Source organism: Styela clava, chromosome 7, assembly GCF_964204865.1.
Source record: "Styela clava chromosome 7, kaStyClav1.hap1.2, whole genome shotgun sequence".
Lineage (NCBI taxonomy): Eukaryota > Metazoa > Chordata > Ascidiacea > Stolidobranchia > Styelidae > Styela > Styela clava.
In genome coordinates this window covers 18,574,487-18,597,056 of record NC_135256.1, presented here as the reverse complement: position 1 = coordinate 18,597,056, position 22,570 = coordinate 18,574,487, and the positions used below count along the sequence as shown (strand labels likewise).

General features: G+C 32.6%; 1 protein-coding gene across 2 annotated transcripts in view; it reads left to right on the top strand.

The window, feature by feature from the left end:
- The window catches only part of LOC120328902 (uncharacterized), a 45,495-nt gene that overhangs the window by 13,439 nt on the left and 9,486 nt on the right, over positions 1-22,570 (top strand). For both annotated transcript variants that reach the window (XM_039395468.2, XM_039395467.2), the window contains exons 11-18: positions 13,101-13,181; positions 16,961-17,096; positions 17,507-17,599; positions 18,330-18,457; positions 18,886-19,029; positions 19,735-19,833; positions 21,579-21,640; positions 21,892-22,330. In XM_039395468.2, coding sequence (XP_039251402.2) covers positions 13,101-13,181; positions 16,961-17,096; positions 17,507-17,599; positions 18,330-18,457; positions 18,886-19,029; positions 19,735-19,833; positions 21,579-21,640; positions 21,892-22,330 — 1,182 coding nt within the window. The remainder of the gene's footprint in view (positions 1-13,100; positions 13,182-16,960; positions 17,097-17,506; positions 17,600-18,329; positions 18,458-18,885; positions 19,030-19,734; positions 19,834-21,578; positions 21,641-21,891; positions 22,331-22,570) is intronic.

The window sequence follows — 22,570 nt, the reverse complement described above, 5'->3', positions numbered from 1 at the left end:
TCCTTTAAATCTCGTCAGTAGTTGAAGGGAGCAACGCTAATTGCTTACGGGGAAACCTTAATCTTATTTTACGCGCGGGGTCGTGGTCGGGGTCGCACTTAAACAACTCGTTGAAAAACGGTCCGTTGATCTGTAAATACTCGAAGGCGACCGCGAGGCTTTGCGCTTGTGTAGAGTGATAACAAAACTGGCAATATGATAGATACGGATTAAAGAGCGACGCCGGGGGTCATGTTTTCTATCGCAGAAAAGGCCGACCCAACCACTGAAAAATTAACTCACAACAGCGTTGGTGAAAACGGAGTAAAATTACGCGCTTTTCATGGTTGCATATTCCTAAGATTGCAGTCAAACACGAGACGATTTTTTTAGAAAATGGAATCAACCGTAAGCGCAGTGCATTTCCCAAACCGAGGCAGCAAAATTCTATATAAAATATGAACTACACAATTTAATTGCATATTCATTTTAACGACTATTTCTGAAAGTGTGTATTTGGGAATTATGAGACAAAATACTTGTATACAAATTCCGAATTGTTTGCCCACTATGTCTGCACATACACAGACCCAATTTATATGTCAAAACTATTTAACTTTTTGTTTTACCTATGATAACACTTGAAACGCTAGTTTGGCCCCACCCAATGTAACACAATACGACTTCAATGCCCATTTTTGGACTTGGCGGAAAAAATAACAGTATCGAATACTCATGCTTTCAAGTTGCCGTGCCGAAATTGAAACAAAATTACCACTTGTTTGCTCGTTTCATGGAGTAGGGATTTATATTGAATAGTTTAACATTCTTGAATGGATACTATGTATTTATTTGGTATCAAAATTTTGCAAACAAAATAATAAAATTCAACATAGTAGAAAAATTGTTAAAATTTGTAGAGAAAAAAAGTACATTTTTGATTATTTTCTATTAAAATAAGACCTAGGTATTTTTGTAATTTTACAAATGTTGATCCCCAAAATGTATCGAATAACACATACAACTTTTAAAGAGATTTGCTTAAAGCAAGGTTTGGAAGTATAGAAGACTCGTATCTGAGTAATCTTTTTTGCGACCACTCAAATGCCAAAAGTAGCAAGTTTAGATTGGAGTAATAACTATGCTGATTGGATTGGTTGATTACCGTTTATCAGTTGAATTCGACAATATTAAGTTATTGGCATACGCGATGATCAATCTTACATTCTCAGTATCTTTTAAGTAATTACTATTGTTTTATGATTCCCGTGGTGATCTGCTTCGTAGAACTGCTACATCCGCGACTTATCTCGTATTTATTGTCCATTATACCGATTTAAAATTCGATGGTGTATATTTCACATGCTTCCTCCGCATAACACTCAACAATAGCCTTTTCGTCATTGGGCATTAGTATCTCCCATCAGAAATTTACACTAATCGACTAATCGTTCTGATATATCCTGAGATTATGTTACGCTTTTAAGCTAATCCACCTTGACAAATCACAGACGTAGCGTTTTATGGTTTAATTCCATTAAATGCCCGCTATCAAATACCAGACCTAATAAAACGGGTAATTGTTTATCATTTTGAATCATTTCAGCAACAAAATTCGTAGCGTATGGCTGAAATAAAATTGTTATACACCTGTTTTCTTATTGAACTAGTCGAACAACCAAATATAGATTTAAAAAGGATTACTTTTACTTTGTGATAGCCTAGCCCTAGCGCATAAGTTCTGAAAGTGCTCCATACAGAATCCCAGGGCTGCGTAAGAAAAAACGGAGCGCTCGCGAGCAATTTGTTTACTTATTGAAATACTGTAACTGTCCAAAGAAGCAATAACGGCATTAATAAAATATTTTATTAAATACAAAGCAGCAAATACATCCGGATCATGAAATGAGGTAATTTCAGTTTATTCAGGAACATCTATCAGTGAGTAACAATGTGTTTTTTGTTTTTATTTTTATAAATTTGATGTTGAACTTCATAAATTATAGTTAACCTCCTCACGGGCTCCATAACACCAGAAGCTTGAAACCTAGCGGATAGACTAGAGGTTCTCAACCTTTTTCCTTCTCGGCCCATTTTCATTGCACAAAAAACTCTGTGCCTTTTTTTTAAACTTTTTTAAACAAGGGGAAAACTACAAGAAAAGCAAAAAAGAAAAGATGTCCTAAAAGATAGACACTTTCGCTTTACTAATAGTATAAAAATTACTCCGCAATAGCAAAAACAGCATAAGTATTCATTGCCGCTACAATCAAAATTTAACTACAATGACGCAAATGAAACTGAATCTATCAATACAATAGCAATTTTTATTATGAATGTGACCCCGCAGTGGCAACGTCGAAGCCGCAAAATTCCGGCTTTTCCGAAAATATTACTTTTTCTATATTAATGGGTTCTTCTTCTTACACAGAGCTCTGTTCGTGATGGAGTGTTTGACTCAAGTAAATTTATTTTATACAACTGGCGTGTCGATAATCGCTCATTGACTTTCATGCTCCCGCTTTATCGACAGATTCGGCATTATTAATTAATAGCGCATTTATCTGTGCTAGCGACAGCAAAATAGGATGCAATGTCTCAGTTGAAAATCAATATCACTAGTGACGAGTCTCGTATTTCTGAGAACAACTTGAATTTTATATCCGACCAAGATATATGAAGGGTCGGAAATTTCTCCTTTCGTTTTACAGCTTATTTGGTGGACTATTCGGTCCGATTGATTCCCGAATGATTAAAGTCAGAAGAGATTGGTGATCGCATAGGTGACTATGCTGGACAATTAATAATATAATCTTTTAATTTTCAATTCATTCATACGTCTTTCAGTAGGTCATCGTAATTAAGTATTTTTGTAGGAGCCATTAATTAATTAGGCTAATTTAACACTTTATGATCGTTCCACGCTTATAAATAACGCGATGACTACGCAATATACTATTTATCATTCGGTCCGCGTTACTCCATAGATTGAATAGCATTATCCCTGTAGGAGGTATAATCTGTGAAAACAAAATAGGTTATTGTTATTCCTATGCGCGTCGTGGTTCACCTCGCTCGTGGCTTTGACCAAACAAATAATCCTTAAGTTGTCGCTTAGACTTTTGCCTTTGCGGATTCATGTATCCAAGCAGTTATTATATTTCTTTCACACACCTGTTCCAGATGCACACACGGAAAGCAACCGGTGCTGATTTGGGTCCTATTACAGCGGAAAAATTATTACTGAGGCAAAACGATAAAAATATGGATGTCAGGGTACTTTAGACACTTCATGGGAATTTTTGAATTGTCAACAATATATGCCATGGAAATATGTATGGGATCGAATAACATAATTTTGAATGCATTTTATGCACACAAGACCCCTCTTGAACCAAGAATTGAATTTATCTGAAGCACTGAAGCAGGCCCAAACGCTGTAAGGATGCGTGCGCGGTCGCGGTACTGGGAATTCACTATGATGGCATCGCGGGTTGAAATCTCGGGTTTCAAATCCCATGCCCACCATCTTACCCAGGGTGGAATAAACTGAGTTGGCAATTCCGGACCAGAAAGATTTCCGGTCTACATATCAGTGAATGCTTATGTAGAGACTTGCTCGGAGCGGGTACGTCATATAAAATTCGGTTCCAATACATTTGAACCCACGACAACTGCACATGCATACTATTGCACCTATGGAAATTTTTTTGTTTTACGGATATTCGAACCCATACTAACACTAACCCATGGGGTTTAGCACCCGCATATAGATTGAACCCGCGGATATACACATGGGTTCAAATGTACATGGGTTCAAATGTATGGTCACCATAAAATTTCGTTTTCCGGCTTCGTTGGGAATTGTAATCTATGATCTTTCAATTATAAATTTAACAATATCTTCCGCTTCCAATTTAATCCCGACCCCTTACTTCTTATCCCAAGCCTTTTCATCTCTGGTTGAGGGATTTAACAACATACCGCCGAACTGGCATTTCTATCCATTGTTAAAGATAATTACTATTTGAAAATCTCAAAAACAAAAACCAATTATATTATTTTAGCAACCTTTGTTATTCATACCCACCTTCCATCTATAATTTGAATTTGTATTGGAGTGTGTATCTTATTGCATTATGGATGCCAGATTTCCATTATCCTATTAAGCAGATCATTCCCCAAGAAACATGGCCCCGTTGTTCTGATGTTTATGTAATTTTCTAACCGCTACATTAATATTGCAAAGGGTAATTACAGAAACACCTCATTTCAATCGCGTGCTGTAAGATCACAATAGTAACGGCACCGCCTCAATTTATTTCTTGTGCTTTTACCGTTTATTGGATTGTGGCCAACTGTAAATATAGAATACTTTTCGTCTAATTTGATTAGCCAATTACGGATGCGTGTTTTCTATTCAATTTTAGTATTTCAAATGTCCCAAGAATCCTTTTTTGATTGGCATTTTTATTTTTCGAATGTTGTTAAATCTTAGGAGTGCAAGTGCACCATAGACCATACATATGTTATTTTTATACAATTTAATATAAATTAAAATATTTTTTCGTGATCGACGTGAATTTTTGGATAGGACAATGGTTTATACTTCTCCATCGCAGTTTTTCCAAACTCGCGAATTTTGAATGAAACCAAATTGTTATTGCTCGTATATCTCGCGTGCAACTAACTTTATACTAATCTTCAGCACCCGTCTTAATTTTTCCTAATTAATCTGCCTATTTTTCAGATAAAAAATTCTCCATTTTATTGTTCAATGTTGTATTTGTTTCTAGCAAGGGTGTTCTTGATTAAATTTCCATGCTTCATCCAATTCCAAATTATTTATTTTATTGGAATTCAACATTTGCGCTTCACATGGGACATCAGTTTGGAAATGCCTCCTTCTTATTCGTAATATTATCCGATTTTAATGAAATTGATAAACCCTATACCGGTACTTTAAGTTTTATCACAATAGGTAATTCTAGACAATACAATCGTAGTTTATGCTTTTGCAATATTTATCATATTCAAATTTGGGCGAATACACTTTACCGTTACATAAATGATTAAAAATGGACTTTACTTGTATTATTACTTCAAAAAATACTGAAAATAAATTGAATTTAATCACCGTGACAGCTTATCATAATCTTCCAGTCTGCCTTCTGCCGATTATCGTCAATTATTTATGTCTCTGTCACCCGCGACCCCCATCTTAATTTTGTAAGCGACTCGAGGTCGCGAGAACATTTTTATGGCGCGAGTGATTTACTCTTAATTGCGCTCGAGGATAGAAAATGAAAAGTGATGAATCTTTTTTAGGTTTTGATTTCGAATAATTCTTTAAGAATGTACTTGCTTTTACAATTCGAATAGTCACAGTTCTAGGAATAGAATTCAATTTCCAAAAATAAGTATATTTCGTACATGATTGTCTGTCAATTCTAGTGTTGGATTACCTGCGTTGACCAAAGAAATATGGTTGAAGACTTGAAGCTCCATTCTCAACACCCACACAAGTTTTATTATATCGGTAGCTCTTCTGGGTATCAAAGGTTGTTTGTACTTAGTTGTAAAAGCGTCTTCGCGCTCAAATATACTGCGTGTATTGAAAAATGTTTAAATGATTCTACTAAAACGCATTTTTTACTGTAGAAAAACAACAACATGTAAGACGTTAAACACCTACTTAACTAGATTAGTAATTCCGAGATAAAGTATTCTAATTCAAACTATAAGCATACATAAGTATGATGAATAGCGTGCACTAAACGAAAATATTTTAATCACACAGCGACACACACAAGCTTCGCTAGTTTTTGCTGAATTTATGATTTATGACAAATTTTACGGAGCAAAATTTGGCATGTTTATTGATTTGCTTCAAAATAAATCTGATTTAAATAATTCCAGATGAAAGTCATTTGCGAATTAAAACTTTTCAATGTATTGTGTTATTGCAGTTGGTGATATAGGTGTCTGCTGAATGATCATACATATGATCCTACGCTCTTGCGTTTTTAAATTATTTTCCATAATACCCAACATATATTGAAGGCCGTTTTTTTGCTCATATTTTTCGATATATATATTTTTTAATTGTATGTAAATTGTTACTTCGCCATTTCAAAAATACAGCACAAACAAACCCAATTCAAATATCCACATAATGCTTCAGTCGAAAGTGCACAATATTATTGTGATCGATTGGAGTCATTTTATCCCGGAGATTTAGCAGATTTCTGTGATGGGATTGGTTAGTATTGATTCAGAGGCGTCGAACGTGCTTTGGCTTCGCTTTAAAGTTTCAACTTTGTTTCACCCGATCTGTTAACATACATTCAGGTCGCGTTCAAAACTGATTTAAAAGAATTGATTCCAAGGGCAAATCACGCATTTACACACCAACAGTTGTCTAAAACTGCACCGAAGTAAATGGTCGCCATAATTTAGTTTAGAGTCTAAAATCTAAAATCTAAAAATTGAAATAAAATGAATCAAGTTCAAATTCTATATAGAGTATCTGGGACGTGTGTCGCTTACTTTATGATGAAAAATTATTTTTGTATTCTTAGTAATAATTTCTCACCCAGTTTATCCCAGTTTACTTTTGAGCAAGGCATATAATTAGCAATTAATCATACTGCCAATTTTTATGCTCTCGATTAATAGGGGACTGATCACGGCTTCAATAAACCGAAACCTTAGGTCAACGATAACAAACTGTATGATAATGCCAATTTCTGAAATTTGCTTTATAATACCATGCAAATTAGATTTTTATCAATGCTGTAAACTCAATGTGACCGGTGCAATATCTTATAATGTAAAATGAAAATCAGACAGCATTATTTATTGTATAAACTAAGAAATCATAAATATTCTATTTTCGGATTTGTTTGTAAATCGGTAGAACGTGAAATGTCATTAGACAAGTCATCGGACAAAATAATTGCTAATGCGTTTGATGACATCTGCCATGATGTTTAGATGTTATTTCCTTCGTGAAAAGTTGCTAGTCGTGTTCAGGGCGATCATTCTTGTGAAATACAAAGGGACGCCATAAACTGAAACCGTAAATTTCCCAATTACGTATACGAAAATGAATAATCCATTTAACGTTTGAACTTGTATATGATTGTACTCGAAAGTTTTAGCAAGCTAGTGCGCTTTGCACAAAATTATCTGCTTTAGAATATGATCCTAATTACCTGGGTTCTGTTTATTTGGGTCACCTTATAAATGCCCATTATGTCTCAATGCGTGACAAGTATTATCTTTTTTAACACTTCGACAATCGATGATTAGCGGAATATTATTGTTTGCATCTGCGTTCTTTTTTCGTCTTGACGTTTCTGTCAGAATACGTAAACAACTCCAACGGGCAAAAGTTCAATCGGGTTATTAAATTTTCGTCACTCATCAGACCGGACACCACATACAGGATGTAAACAACTGTATTACTAGTAGTAACTATTCAATGATAATATGATACGAAATTCCCCCAACTATAAAAGTGAAGATTATCAAAATTTCTTGGCTTTCGGGAGACGGCGATAAGGCATTCTATTTTTACAAGTTTGCTTATTAAATCAAGGTCTCAAGTCCCCAATTTCAATATAATGTAAGAATCGATCTCTGTTACACCGAGTTCTAAATGTAGTTTATTGTGGATGCTGAATTATCATTTATATCCATTGACGCGGAACTTGAAACAATAAATAGTGAATTTCTGCTGTGGAAACAGCAAAGTGGAATTGAATTGTATCTAACGGGAAAAGTCTAAACAGTAAAATCCTTCCGACAAACGGGAACTCGTTATCAGAAGTGAATGAATTTAAACTCGCAATCCTTGTGTGATCACAGATTTTTGGGACATATAGCCCACGATTTTTGTGCTTCTTATTTTTTCGAAACTGATAATTACATAGCGCTGTTAATTTGTTATTTTATGGTATGAATGAATTGCAATATAAAATTATAAATAGTAACTGTTTCCTCTGCAAATAGGCGGATGCTCATGTGTTGCATCGGAAATCTTGATTTAAAAATGAAGAGGAGTCCGCCTACAAGTGCCACACGAGTGGTGTATGTTGCGGAACACTTCAATTTTTTAAACTAATAGCAATCGTTCGTAACGGATAATCAATCATATTAGGATTATTTGAAAAGTTTTAGTTTTGATCTCTTTTCCAAATCGCTTGTTCCACGCCGTCGATTTTTTGACGCCACGCCACTTGCGATGCAAGATAATTCAATTATCCCCACCCCCGGATTTTCTGATCAGTATTGGGAATCGATGCGCTCGTTTATGTCTAATTTTATTAGTTGTTAATACTTGGCCGTTTGTAATTAGAACAACATAAGCGGTGGAGTAAATAAATAACCATGACGTCCATTCATCTGGGTAATTCAGCGCTAATCTACCCTTAATGCCTTAGTAATGGTGCTAAATACCAAGCATATATATCCATTTCAATGAAGGAAATTTTTGTGGTTGAAAATTAATATACACGTCTGTTTCAATTTTCGTCGTGACGCTACGAAATTGATCTGAAACTATAAAATTTATTATGTTTTGTGGTATATTAACATTTTACGGCATTTCTGCCCAATGGAAACTTGCAAGCTACATAAAAATAGCCTAATTGTGGATTACAAGAATTGCGTAGCTGCCCGCAAGACACACCTTACCTTAGGAAAATTTGCTTGAAACAGACTAGCGCTGCTGCAAACATTTCTTCGAAACATATGAACGGCTTACCAAAAGCCAGATAATGATATATATAACGGGCCTTTGATGTTATCTACGGTAATTTATAGGTATACTTTGTACTTATTCGTTATTCACACTGATAATATGTATCATGCGTGGAGCGCGTGGTAGAGCGCCAGTTTCTGATGGTGCGTGTAGACTTTTTGACCGAATTCACCCAGCACAACCTTTGAACAACAACTCGTGCTTAAATCAAAAACCATAGAATTGAATTCCAGCAACACGTAGGTGCCATTAATTTTTGGTAGATTTCATGATATGGGTATCCTATATTATTTTACGGCGTAACAATTTTGATCCTACTTTCCACAATAAAATATTTTGCGAAAATTAAAATAAATCGGAGTTAATTTTATTTTCCGGAACACATTTAAGCGATAGCAGATTAGTGACATCAGTTTTCGTCAAATAAGAAATATTAGGACTATGTCGCTCGTGCGTTGTTAAAACGTTTTTACGAAGACGTCCAACAACCATAGTAGGTAAGACGCATTTTTGCGACGGAATCAAATGACGAAATACGATCATATCAAGTTCTTCAAATGCGTCACAAAGTTTTTATCATCTTTCCGATAGTAATCTAAAATTTTACTTTTGTGATATCATATTGTGTGAATCATACTTGTCACTTTATTTTTATTTTGGCACCTATTAATCAATAGTTTCAAATATGTAGAGAGAGATCGGGATATTCACATATCTTTGCGGTGAGCAGGAAACATTTATCCCGCTAAACTTTTCAGAATTTTCCGGCGTTCAACTAAACCTCGAGCAGGTTACGTAGTGCGATTCCTCTAAAATTTAATATTCTAAATAATTAATTGATATCATGACGATAATGAACATTGGCATGTTAAATTGACACTGCTAAATTTAACATTCTTAATTACTTAAGAATGGGGATTTAATAGAAAGCAAATTTAAATTAATTTTAAATTGTATAGAGTAGATAATAAATCTCTAATCACGCACTATGGTGTAATATTCTTCGCTATGCACTGATCAAAAAAAGTTTACAAGCCTTCAGCTGAAACTGGAAAACTTATCAATAAAAGAGACAACACTTAGACATTGAATGGTCACGTATAGATATTCAAGGTTATGAAAAATCATATATGTTGTGAATTATTTATTAGGAAGCTCAATATTTATACCTTACAAAAGTTTTATGTGTTTGATTCCTTCAATGTGATTGATTGAATAGGATTTTCAAATTCTTTAATAAGCCTTTTTTGCCACTTTATCCACTTCTGTTTCTGTTCAATTAGTTTTGGTTTTACTCAAGTTAATCGTGATATATTATTAAAATAATCTATCATGATTGGAATTCAGTACTGTAATTACGTTGCTATAATACTAAGCTTTGTCAATAGGTAGGTGCTTATTTTGTGAATTCAATCATCGTACTATTTTGGCTACAAAAGCATTAAAGATCGTCATTCTTTTCTTAACGTAATCCATTGTGTTGAAAGGTGTGGGTAAACACTCAAAAGTTTACGTGATTCATTTTACTTCAGCATTTACTTGTTTATGGTTTCCTGTAAGAGATTTCTATTGGTATCGTACATGTAAACATTACAAATTTTAATTTGTTAGAACACTTTACCGCTGACTAATTACTCACGACTTTAATACTAATAATATTGGTGGATATTAGGTGAACGCTACTCAATACACTCTTAGTGGAGTTAAATTAATGTCACTTGATTGAAGCGAATGATAAACAATAGAAGATGTCAACATATCATTTCTGTATGAAAAAAAATCCTTTTTTTAACACTTGATTTTCATCCACTGATTGACTGTACAATTTATACACGCAGTAACACATGTATGAACTAACACTATGTCTCATATATAACTTTGTACTTCGTGTCCAATACAGTGATATGCCCAACATTTTAAAAATTATAAATTTCAATTTATGTTCCATGTAGCAAATACGGTTTTATTTCTACATGATTTTAGAATAAGTTGTTTATTATAAGCTTTTCCGTTTGAAGTCGATTATGATAAAGCAATATCAGTATGCCCATGTTTAAATACCTTGATATATATACTAGAACCTCACTATGCGATTTCACTTCTTATTTTAACAAAATTTTTGATATGTATGTAGATTTATTGCGAACTATTCACATACTTGAACCTTGCAAGATATATCATGACATTTACCGGAAATTGTCTACTTTTAATTGGATTTTCCCCATCAAATGCATGTAACCTTCTGTCATTGGTTATAAATATACAGCAACTCAATGTTGAATTCTTACTATAGAATTGAAGCTGAACTGTCAAAAATATAAAATCAGGGATGGTCAAAACCAAATAACTTACTATACTGAATGAATTCTTGTCCAAAGCATCTGATAATAAATGCACAAAATAACAAGTTTTTAAATTAAAGTATTCCAAATTATTCCTAATTTACCTTATCGAATATATATCCAATTTCAAATGTTTTCGGGAATTTCCAAATGAAATATTTACATATATATATATAACTTTTTGTACAAAGGTAAAATTTCAAAATGGCACATCTCAAAATCATAAAATTTTCAAGTCACTTGTTTCGTGTATTCGAAAATGATATCCATCTTATTGACTCATTGTTTCTTGTAAACTGGTCTAAAAAGGTATTTTAGTTCAAGTGTATTGCCATTAAATGAGATGGTAATAAAACCATACCAATGGCCTAATTGCCAGTATCATTTTAAAATTACATCTATTTTCGAATAAAGGAAATGTTCTGACGCTTACTTCAAGTGTTAATTATACACTCATGTAAAACACAATTATTCAAATGCGTAAATACAAAATTGAGGTCTTTAATGTACGGTAATGATTTAAGAAGTGTATGAGGAGAAAATAGAGCTTTTGTTTGCTGAATCAAATAATTTAGGCAAGAAACATTTAACTTACCACATTTGAAGTTTCTGCATTAGCTTTGTTAGTGTAATTTTTCAAAAATAGACATATTTTATAGCCAATTTATGTTTTATATTTATCACAAATTTTACAAAATAAAACAGCTTCATAAAGGCAGGCGCATTTGTAATATTGCGACAAAATTAGTTACCTACATATTGGTACACATACTTCTGGAGCGCCATCTGTCTTTTATTTTGTTACAACTTTGGTTTGTAAATGGACTTTGATTTGTCATTGAAATAAACAGAAATCAAATCTCACTAATACAGTTAGCTTAGGCTCCACCGGCCACCCCACTTTGCCATATTTTATTGATAATACAATGCTGAAGTATCCAACATTGTTACTTATGAGAGGCAAGCATTCACAAATTTGTAGTTAATACAGATTTCAAGCAGGTGATAGGTATTTTACAAGTGTATGTTTTCAGTAGGTTCACCTCACTTGAGTTACAACTTGTTGTTTGTGCGTGCCTTAATGTAACCGACCCTACTTAAAGGTTGTGATCTGGCACTCGATTTGTTTTTCCATTGCTAAAATAATTGACCTTCTGTAACCAAATTCAGTGAACCTTATCAAAATCCACTAATTTGGTGGCATAACAGCGGATGAAGACTATAAGATAATTCTTGCTATTAGAAATTGAAGAAACCAACAGAATTTGAATTGCATTTAAGGATTGATAAAATAAAATTTGCTGAAATGAAATTTTTAATAATTATTCAAATTAAAAATTGATTTCACGTGCAGTCAGTAATTTACACCTAATATTACCTAAGCATGTATTAGGGTTTTCATATCGATTCGTAGGTACAGGAAAGAAATAAGATTGTCTTATCATGTGGCAGACCCACTACTTTTTGTCCAGTTACAATATACCGGCGTCATCTTCACTCTTCATAATGAAATTAAATATCTGGTATTGTGTGGGACAATAATTTATATGGTTACAAATAGACATTTGGCAATTGGTTGGAATAAAACTGCTTTTCTATCAATTGTTTAATCCAACTAGTAGATATAAAAATCATAGATCATGCATATTCTCCCAAATGTAAAGACGACTTGGCTGTTCTGTACTTTCCACTGCCCTCTGCTATATTAACTCCCATATATTGTAAAAAAGGTATCGAAAGGAAATGGGATACATGTGAAGGGGCTGAATGCTATTATGTGAAACTCTTTTGGTCTTAATATAATGTAATGCATTATATAATATTGAAATATTTTCATTTTGAATGGTTTAGTGTTTTATTTTGTATATTCATCTGATCATCATTTCAAATCTAGCAAATGAATGGCCTTTTTATTAATATTTGTCTCAACTTTTATTGATCATAATAAATTTGTTGTTAAAATTTTACTATCACAAATAGATCTTTCTCAATTTTTGATGTTTTTTTTTCAGAAACGCTTTCAGAGAGGACTGAGATTACATGGAAAGAATTTTTTCAGAATTAAGAAAGAGCTACTTCCTATGAAAGAAACGGTAACTTTTTGAATTGTTAACAGTATTTGTCTTTGGGTTGTGCATTTGCAATAAACTTTCAATTGAAGACATGCTAGGCTGTATGTAACTCAACATTTTAGATTTTCATCGGCTCAAATTATGTTTGATATTCAAATACAGTTATAAAATTCAAAATTTATCGATAGCAGATCTCTTTTTACTTCCATATACCCATCATTTGTTGCCTTGCATATATGTATATAATTAAAGTTTCTCATTAAAAATGGCTTTATTTTCTCTTAGTATCCCGTCATTCTGATTTGCATGTAATTAATTCGTTATTTGATTTGTTATTATCCATTATGAGTCCATGACATCATTATAATGTCAAAATCTTTTTATGGAATTTTACTCTTTAGTACTTAATTTCTGTAAGGTGTGTTGTTTATGAATTTCATTATTGTTTGAGTCCTTTTATTTATATTCAAAATAAACAATATAATCGATATTAAATAGGTAAACAAGGTTCGACAGTATTATAAAATGCAATATTTGACATTAATCGCCTCTTATCACAAGATTACAATTTTAAAAGTAGATTGTGGGATGTTTTAACATCTTTTGATAAGCTGTTATCAACACCATCCGTAACCGAAAATAATCAATTGTTTTTAAAAAAATATACAAAGTCACAGTTTTGATTTGTTTGAAATTTAGAAAGCATTTTAACATGAAATTATACCCATTGTGATCTTTATTCAAAATTTGTTTTGCAATGGGATATGTTAATGTAGACAAATGACCTTTTAGATGGTTTTTGGTGTCAACCTGTTTGTGATATATTTTCCTAATTTGTGTCGACCTTGGCGGAATACAAGGTGACCTTCAACAAAAAAAATCCAGATTCTTTGTAACATATTCTAGGAAAAACATAACTTTTCGCAAAGTATCCTAGATTAATGAAATTTTCTTTAGTACAATTATACACAAACAAGAGTTCAAGTGTCAAATAAATTTTCTTCATTTTCTAAGAGGTAATTATGTAATCAATCCTGTATTATAAATATTTGAATATTTTGGCATACTATTGATTACAATCATATATAAAAATAAGATATAAAAATGTATTGGGGAATAGTCATTTTATAAAATTGTTGATTTTAATTGTATGAAAAAGCAGTACTTTCCATCTTATTTTTCCATTTGAAGACTGTAGAGCAATATACATGTTACAATGGAACAAAAGTCTATTTCGAAATAAAGAAATTTTTGTCATTAAAAAATGTATAAGCCATGCTTATTTCCTTTGAAATAACCTTTCTCGATATTATAAAAAACAATCAGCAAATTAAACAACATTTTCATATATTTCAAATTTCCATCAAATAGAACTAATAGATATATAATTCCCTATAAAGATGTACATCAATGTATTTCTAGCTCTTCTAATCAAACATTCAATAAAAAGCAAGCACAACAAACAATAAATAACACTATCTGTATATACCATCATAATGAGATCAGACCTACCACACCCTTGTTTTCGAAAATAAGAAACATAATTATCGGTCTTGTCTGACACTTACCATTTGCTCCTGTTAATCTTTTTAATCTTTAACAACTAACATTGGAAACAGGCAGCTGCAAATTGGAAAGGTGGTTTTAATTTTCGGATATACACGATCAAGTTTGATTTTTATTCAATATCTGATTCAATTCTGATTCTGATGATATATGTTTTACAAGCATGGCCCAATGATATATTATCCCCTATGTCCATTAAAGACATGTATTCTTGAGATTAAAAATCTACTTATTGTGTATGAGCCAATAATTATCGTATTATCATGTTTGGTAAAACCCCTACTCATATTTCATCTTCCAGTTACCAATTATGGCCTATACAACCTACGTTTTACATTTCCACCTCTCATTTTACCAGTATTCTAAATAAAAACTTGCAGTTGAAATATCCAAATTCTTGATCTGATATCTTACGCATTATACCTTTAATACAATGTTGATGAGAGATGAAATGCCCCCATCAATATATCTGATGAAATAGGGTGTCTCTTCAATCCTACCACAAATTGTGTCTAATTGCTTTTCTATCAGAACTAAGTCTCTATGGAATTCTATTGCTTGTCATCTTCCTTGTTAATTAAACTTCAACTTGTCTGTAAGAATCTAATTAGATGACAGACTAATTTAAACATGATTAAGGTTTTTTTAATTCTGCTTATTCATATTCCTTTTGCACTGGATAAGGCCCTATAAAAGCAGCTACTGCTAAGTAAGGGGCTACTTAGTTTGGAAGGAGTGCTTCGACATTATGTGCCCAATTTAATACGCCCTGGGTGAGGTGGTGGGCATGTGTAATCTGCGATGCCAACACAGTTAAGTCTAGCACCTTATTAACTGCTCGTCCTGGGGTGCGCAGAAGGCGGCCTGCTGGCCACAACCCGGCTGCCAAGTCATTTAGTGTGGCCCTTGTCAACACTCTAGATGTTTACCCATCAAGCGTAAAATCTGTCAAAGCTGATGTTAACAAAGTATTCAGGAACGCAAAAATCAAGTTTTTCTCTCAAACGTTAATTCAATAAAAACTTTACGCATTGTGAGAATTTTATTGGTTATGTACATGGATGAAGTTAAATTTTTGTGTGGCCAAGCTAGATGTCTGGAGTTGGTCATATGGCCCGAAGACAAAAAAATTTTGCACACTTCTGCGTTTGCCATCACGCCGCGTCAAACTTATACTTCACGATAACAGATTGGATCTCTTTTTCTGCTTTTTTGAAACTTTAATTGCAAGAGTTAGTACTTTAAATCATAGTCCTTTTGTTGATGAATAATGGAATATAAGCTAAAGATTTTATGTTGTTCAATTGTGCCCCGTTATAGAATGTACATTGTATAAACAGAATATCTTGATTTAAATTGAAGGACGGTATTTGCATTTGAATAAAGACTTCATGGGCAATTTGGTTTTTAAGATGTTATTGACACAATACACACAATTCATACATAGTGATATATTTAATTAAAATTATTCGTGACAAAGCGTTTTATGTATTGGTGAAGCATACATAGTTTGCAAACAAATTAAACATATATCAATAAAAAGTCATATTAAAATTTAATAATTTTCCCTGTAAATTTTATTGCCTTGTCCATCTTCAATAGTCCTAGCATCATAAATTTGTATTAAATTGAATTCCTGGTACTTAATCTTATATCATTTACAGCTTCGCAAATACAGGGGTCAAAGTTTACATACTTATTATATTTACCTGCTTATTGGATCTTTCCCCTAAATGAAAATGTTATTATACTTTTCAACCATGAATAAATAGTTAAATATCAATTCAAGCTGAAACAATCATGTTGTTAATAGGCTGTTTTACATATAAAAAATAACTGTTGGAGATAATATCGTAATCTCAATTAGCAATTCAATTCTGTAGAGCAGTTTCGAAAATTGCCAATCATCAAAAAACTTAAATTCCAGTTCAAATAAATTCCATTTCAACTTGTTTTGTTAACTATATTCTACAGAAAACACACCAATTGTTGAATATGTATGGAAATTAAACTTTAAGTCTCGACTAAGAAAAATGAATAATTATTGTATTTTTTCTACATTCACCATTAAATAATTGAACCTGCCTTCATGTAACCCAGAATTCATTTAAGCGAACATAATTCATTTCGAATGTTTCTAATTGGCCATTAATCAGTGTGGTTTTATAACATTCATTACAACAACATTTTAAAATCTCAAGAAATTTTAAATTTGATTTAACATATTTCTTTAGGGCGAACTGGTTGAATTTTATTATCTGTGGAAGAAAACTCAGGACAGTTTGATGATCCGACCACATCATAGAAAACACAGGAGGCAAGCTGCCTTGAAAAAATCTGGAAAACCAAAGAATGGAACTACTGGTTCAGGTGGGGAAATATAATCAATGACATTCAGTTTTGAATCTTCATAAAATAAGATCTGGATGGTCCGAAAATTCCCCTCAATAGCAGTTCGAATTGGTATTAAATTTTGTTTGGAATATTCCTTTTTCATTGATGAACTTTTCTAGCATGCTGTTAATATTATCAGCATATTCTTATATTTACTCTTTACCAGAAAAATTTTATTGTACATATTTTCATAGTGGAAATTGATCTTTGGAATATTTATCAATGAAATTGAATTCATATTGAAAAGTGTACATAGAAAACTTGTTGAGCCATTCAAAAATTGTGAAAAATTTACTCAAAATACTCAAATTGAAAAGTTTCTGAAAATTTGACTGTTTGCTTTTTTCTTTCACACCAACGATCAATATTACTCTTTTATTACTCAGGTGATCAAACTTCCACAGAAGAAGAAACAGAGGAAAGTGAAGAAAGTGAAAAAGAAACAAATAATTATAAATGCAAACATTGTCTCACTTCAAGTATGTTATCATTCATTATATATCGCTGTATGTTATTCTAAATCATTTTGTCATTCATAACGCAGAAAAGTCTAATTGCTCACTGAATAGACTTTCAAGATAGAACTCTTCTTATCTGAGAGATCTTTTAAACAAAATCAAAATGTAGTTTAGCCATCACACAGATACAGTGACCTTTATTGCATCGAGTTGAAATGTTCAAAATCCACTCTCTATTTCTATCAGTTTTTTCACTCACGGTCAGATGGTGTTGATGGATTTGTGTCTCTTAGCAATTCTGCAGTCGAGAACCACTGCTTTATATTACATTGTAAAGCAACAGCAGTATTGCTTGTGAGATCCTGCTTTTCGTATGCTGTTCCGCACCATCTGCATGGTTTACAGTTTAATATGAAAACAATACACAAAAGAAGATAGGAATTCCATATTTATTCTAGGGTTGGTTTTAGCTAAAGAGGACTAATCATATGACGATCCATCGCTTCTCCACTATTTTCCAGTGCATGTTGGGGTTGGGGATATAGAAATGATCATTTGTCTCATAGACATGATGACGGAGGAATCGGTAAACCGACTGGCTTACTATTCCCCATAAGTAATACCTCCAAATTCACATTTAGTAATCAGAGGTGGTGCAATAGCTAGCATATTTCTAACCATCTAGTAGATGGATTTCTTGAAATCTTGCCATTCGAAAGAGTCTTAACCAGCTTCTTTTTTTTGATTTTAGATTCAAAAGACTGGAAACTTGGAGGTAAAGACGGTTTGATGTTATGTACTGATTGCAGAATTTTCTATAAAAAGTACGGTGAAAATCGACCCGTGATTAAAGTTGAAGATATTGATTCTGCTAATGAGGTTTGTTACATCTTTCCTTTTATCTTGTTTTCAATTCGGCCAGTAAGCCATTTTTCTCAACAATGCAAGATTATCCATAGATTTACGCTTTGAGTGCAAAAATTTTCTTCTTAATTTAAAAAAGTCTTCATAACACGTTGCTACTCTAAATCAAGATGCAGATTTACAATTGCATTCGACTGTTTAAATAATTTATGCTACCACAATTATATGTTTTTTTCATCGTAACGTTTACTTATATTTTATTTTACACTACAAAAATAATTTTCATTGCACAAAATTATCGAGTATGCTTAAACTTTAAAGCCTTTGCAAACTTTGAGAAAGTATTCCATAATGGATCTGCTAAATATTTTTTCTTACTGAACTTCTATAATTCAAATCTACATATATTGAATAGTGTTTGATAGTTTATTTATCTTTTTCAGACTGATATTGATACTCCTCCTGCAGCTAAAAGCCAACTTCCACCTTTCCTGTATAAACCAATTAAAGAAGAAAAACTGAATAACTTGATTCCAAGAAAACCAGCAAAAAGTTTGGCAAAAGTCAACTCTACAGCTGAATCTAAGGTAATGTGATGAGGATGACAAAAAGTATGACATCATGTTCAAGTTAATTCTGTTTGGAATACCCTGAATATTATATGATACTGAATATTATTCTGTATTATACACAGCAATTTTTCGTAGCTTGAAATGCTAGACTCGCAATACTCTTGAAAACCAACATTTACAGCCTACTCCGCTAGCTGTTACGGTTTAACTTGGTAATTTCAAATTTCAGAACCCCCCCCCCCCCCCCCCCTTTGTAAATTCCTGGTTTCGCCACTGTCCTTGGATGCATTTACAATTAAATGTAATTAACCAGTGTTGGGGAGGGTGGAGTCATCCAGTCACAATCTATCAAAGCAAAATACTCAAATCATGAAACGGAATGTGTCAGACTCAACTAATTCTCAGTAAGACTCAACTATTGACTTGACTACGGACTCGGTTACGACTTGAAAGTAGGATAGCCTGTGACCCAACTTGACTCTGAATTTAGAGATTTCCACTCACACTGGTAATTAAAAGGTCTTTGTAAAGACTGAAACCTCTCTTTTACAGATTGGTATGAGACTTGAGTCCGAGGTTTTAAATTGCTTTCACGTAAAAAAAAATTTAATTGCATGGATGGAATGAAATAAGGATTAATAACAAAATAGAATTCTAGAATGTCAAATTTTTATTTGTTTCAAATCTTGGGTTGCTTCACTAATTATTCCTTTTGTTTAGAATCCGAGCAAACGACAGTGGTCTGATTCAGAAGAAACAAAAGTGAAACATGAAGATGTTTCTACTGATTTAAAACGCCCAAAAACAGAACCAGACCAGGTAGGTCGCTTTTGAGGCATTTTTGTAATTATATTAACACTATTTCAAATATTATTTTTTCTATCATATTTCAAATCGATTCATGCATGGTCCTCACATATTCCTAATGACAAAGGACGTGTTCACATATGATTTTGAAATCTGAAATCGAAATAAAAATCGCTTAATCGGTCTCAAGAGTGTCTTATCGCTCGGACATTGATAAAAGAACTTTACAAATTGGGTTTTAAATGTGCTGTGGATCCATAGATGATTCGAACTTGGATAGGGTATAAATTAACAAAAAGTTTTGGACATCCAGGCCATTAAGTAGAGTGGATGTGGAGTAATAATTATTTATTTGTGCAATGATTGACGTCTTTTAATCTTACAATTTTGTTGATAAATTATGCATGATTTCAGATTCCTAGCCATTTACTGTAATATAAAGAAGTAGTAGAAATATCTATTAGCCAAGTATGATATAGACTTGATTGATTAACAAACATTAATTTGGATGGGTGAAAACTTGAAATCTTACATTTTTCCTTATTTTAATTTTCAATATTTTGTAGTTCCATTTTTATTTTTTTTAATTTAAATTTAATATATTGTCTTACCTACAAAATTTCAATTTGCAAAAGAATGATGGATATTTCGACATCTTAATCTCAAATTTTCATTTACGCTTTTGGTATAATTGAAATACGAAGACAAAAATTTGCAATTTAATACCATTTTGTCTGGTACTACTATTTTACTGTGAAAATTAAATTTTTTTTCTTGGCAGCTTACACCAAAATGACACTATTGATTTTCTGCTTACATCCGAGCAACATAAATGGCAACCTCTCGTTCATTATTAATGCAATGAACTCTTCTTTTTGATGCACCTGAGTGTGGCAACTGGCAACGCAACTTTATTGCATTTCGCTTAAGTCTTGATCTTTATATTCTAATCCTAAAGAATTAGTCATACCTGTCGACACAATTTTTGCAGAGTTGCTCAAAACCGAATAGTATATTATCCTGAATAAATTTTAAAATACTATTTCATTATGAATTTTGAATATATTCAACGTTTGTCAAATTTGTTTAACAATGATCACATGCTTAATCACAATGAATTTGAGTTTGGAAACGCAGGAAAGTTGAGATTCCAGGATGAGAAATATCTAATTAGTTCTCTATTTTCTGTGAGATTTCAACTGCAAAAAAATAACTTATTAAATTAAATTCCTAAGTTTGAACTTGTGTAGTAGAATTAATTTTAAATTGATAAAAAATTTTTATTTGTTTTGGACATCATTGTTTTTATTTCCTTTTTTACTATGATTTCAAAACTGATTTCTACTAATAAAAAGGAAAACTTGATTTTCTGAAAAGTTCTGAAAAGCACAGGTTGAAAAATTTGTAAATTGTAATTTGAAAAAAAGTTTAATTAATCAAGATCAAGATTTTCTGTAAAATATGCAAAATCTTGTAATTCTGTAAAATAATCTATTTTTTGAGTGAAATTATGATTATGATGTTGAAATTTTTTCAAGTAAAGTTCGTCCTATATCTAAGAAGAAATTTTATTTAAAATCTGTAATGAAGAATTCTTGAACCAGATTATGTTTTTAAAAGTGGTCATCCAAAACTGGCCAATATTTGTACTAAAATGCTGGCTTGAAATGTCGGAATGAAAATCATTTTAGACAAGTTTTCATCATCAAATCCTGTGAATTACAGTCTATGGAGCTCATCTATTCTTTTTTGTTTAGGTTGATGATGACACACAAGATAACCAATCTAATGTACCAAGAAGTTCACCTAGTCCTCTCATGTGAGTAGTTTTATTATTTTTCAACCACAATTACTTGTATCGTTTGAATTTTTGAACTACGAAACATACTAACAATATTTTTAAGGCTACCTATACAAGATTATACTTATAGTACTTCATTTTAAACTGCACGCGTCATTATAATTCGCTATTCACTAAGCCACTGTAAAATGATTTTATGAGCTTATTCTTTTGACCAAATAGATAAATCTAACAAGGAGATTAAAATGATGTTTTTTTTTCGTATTCAGATCTAGTGGAGGTAACGTCAAAGGAAGTCCAGCATTCATCGATTGCAAACCTTTTTCACCACCACATACATGTTCCTTACCACCAAGTATCATTCCAGGAAAGAAAATTCATCCATCGTTTGTGAGTGTATCCGCTTCACATTCAATAGGAAAATCCATTATTCCAGGCCAGACCGAATTATCATCATCGTTACCAAGTGGTCCACCTCACCTTTATAAATTATCGTCATCATCAGCTGGGTTGTCGCCATTTGTTTCTACTGCGCAAAGTCAAGCTCTCATATCAGGCAAATCTACAGAAATAGAAAATATGTCTAAAATGGCGTTGAATACGGGAGCAATATCAAGGAATATATACCCAACTGTTGGATATATGGGAGCTGGAACCCCACCAATCACACAGACCCAAGTGCCAACAAGTGCAGCTCCAGCATCCGCCGTAAGTACTATTTATATACCGGTAGTCATTATTTGAAGCAAGAGTTTTCAATTTGAAACCATCATGTGTCACAGTGTGGTGTGTGTGCCTCAAGACAAAATTTGAAACTGATGCGTAGCCGAAGAAAAACTAGTCTGAACTTCATACTTTGAAACAGTGTTTCACAAAACTGGTTGGCCCTAAAAAGTTTCTTGGGTAGCTTGTTTTTGCTACGAAAACCAAAGTTTCAAATACTCGCTG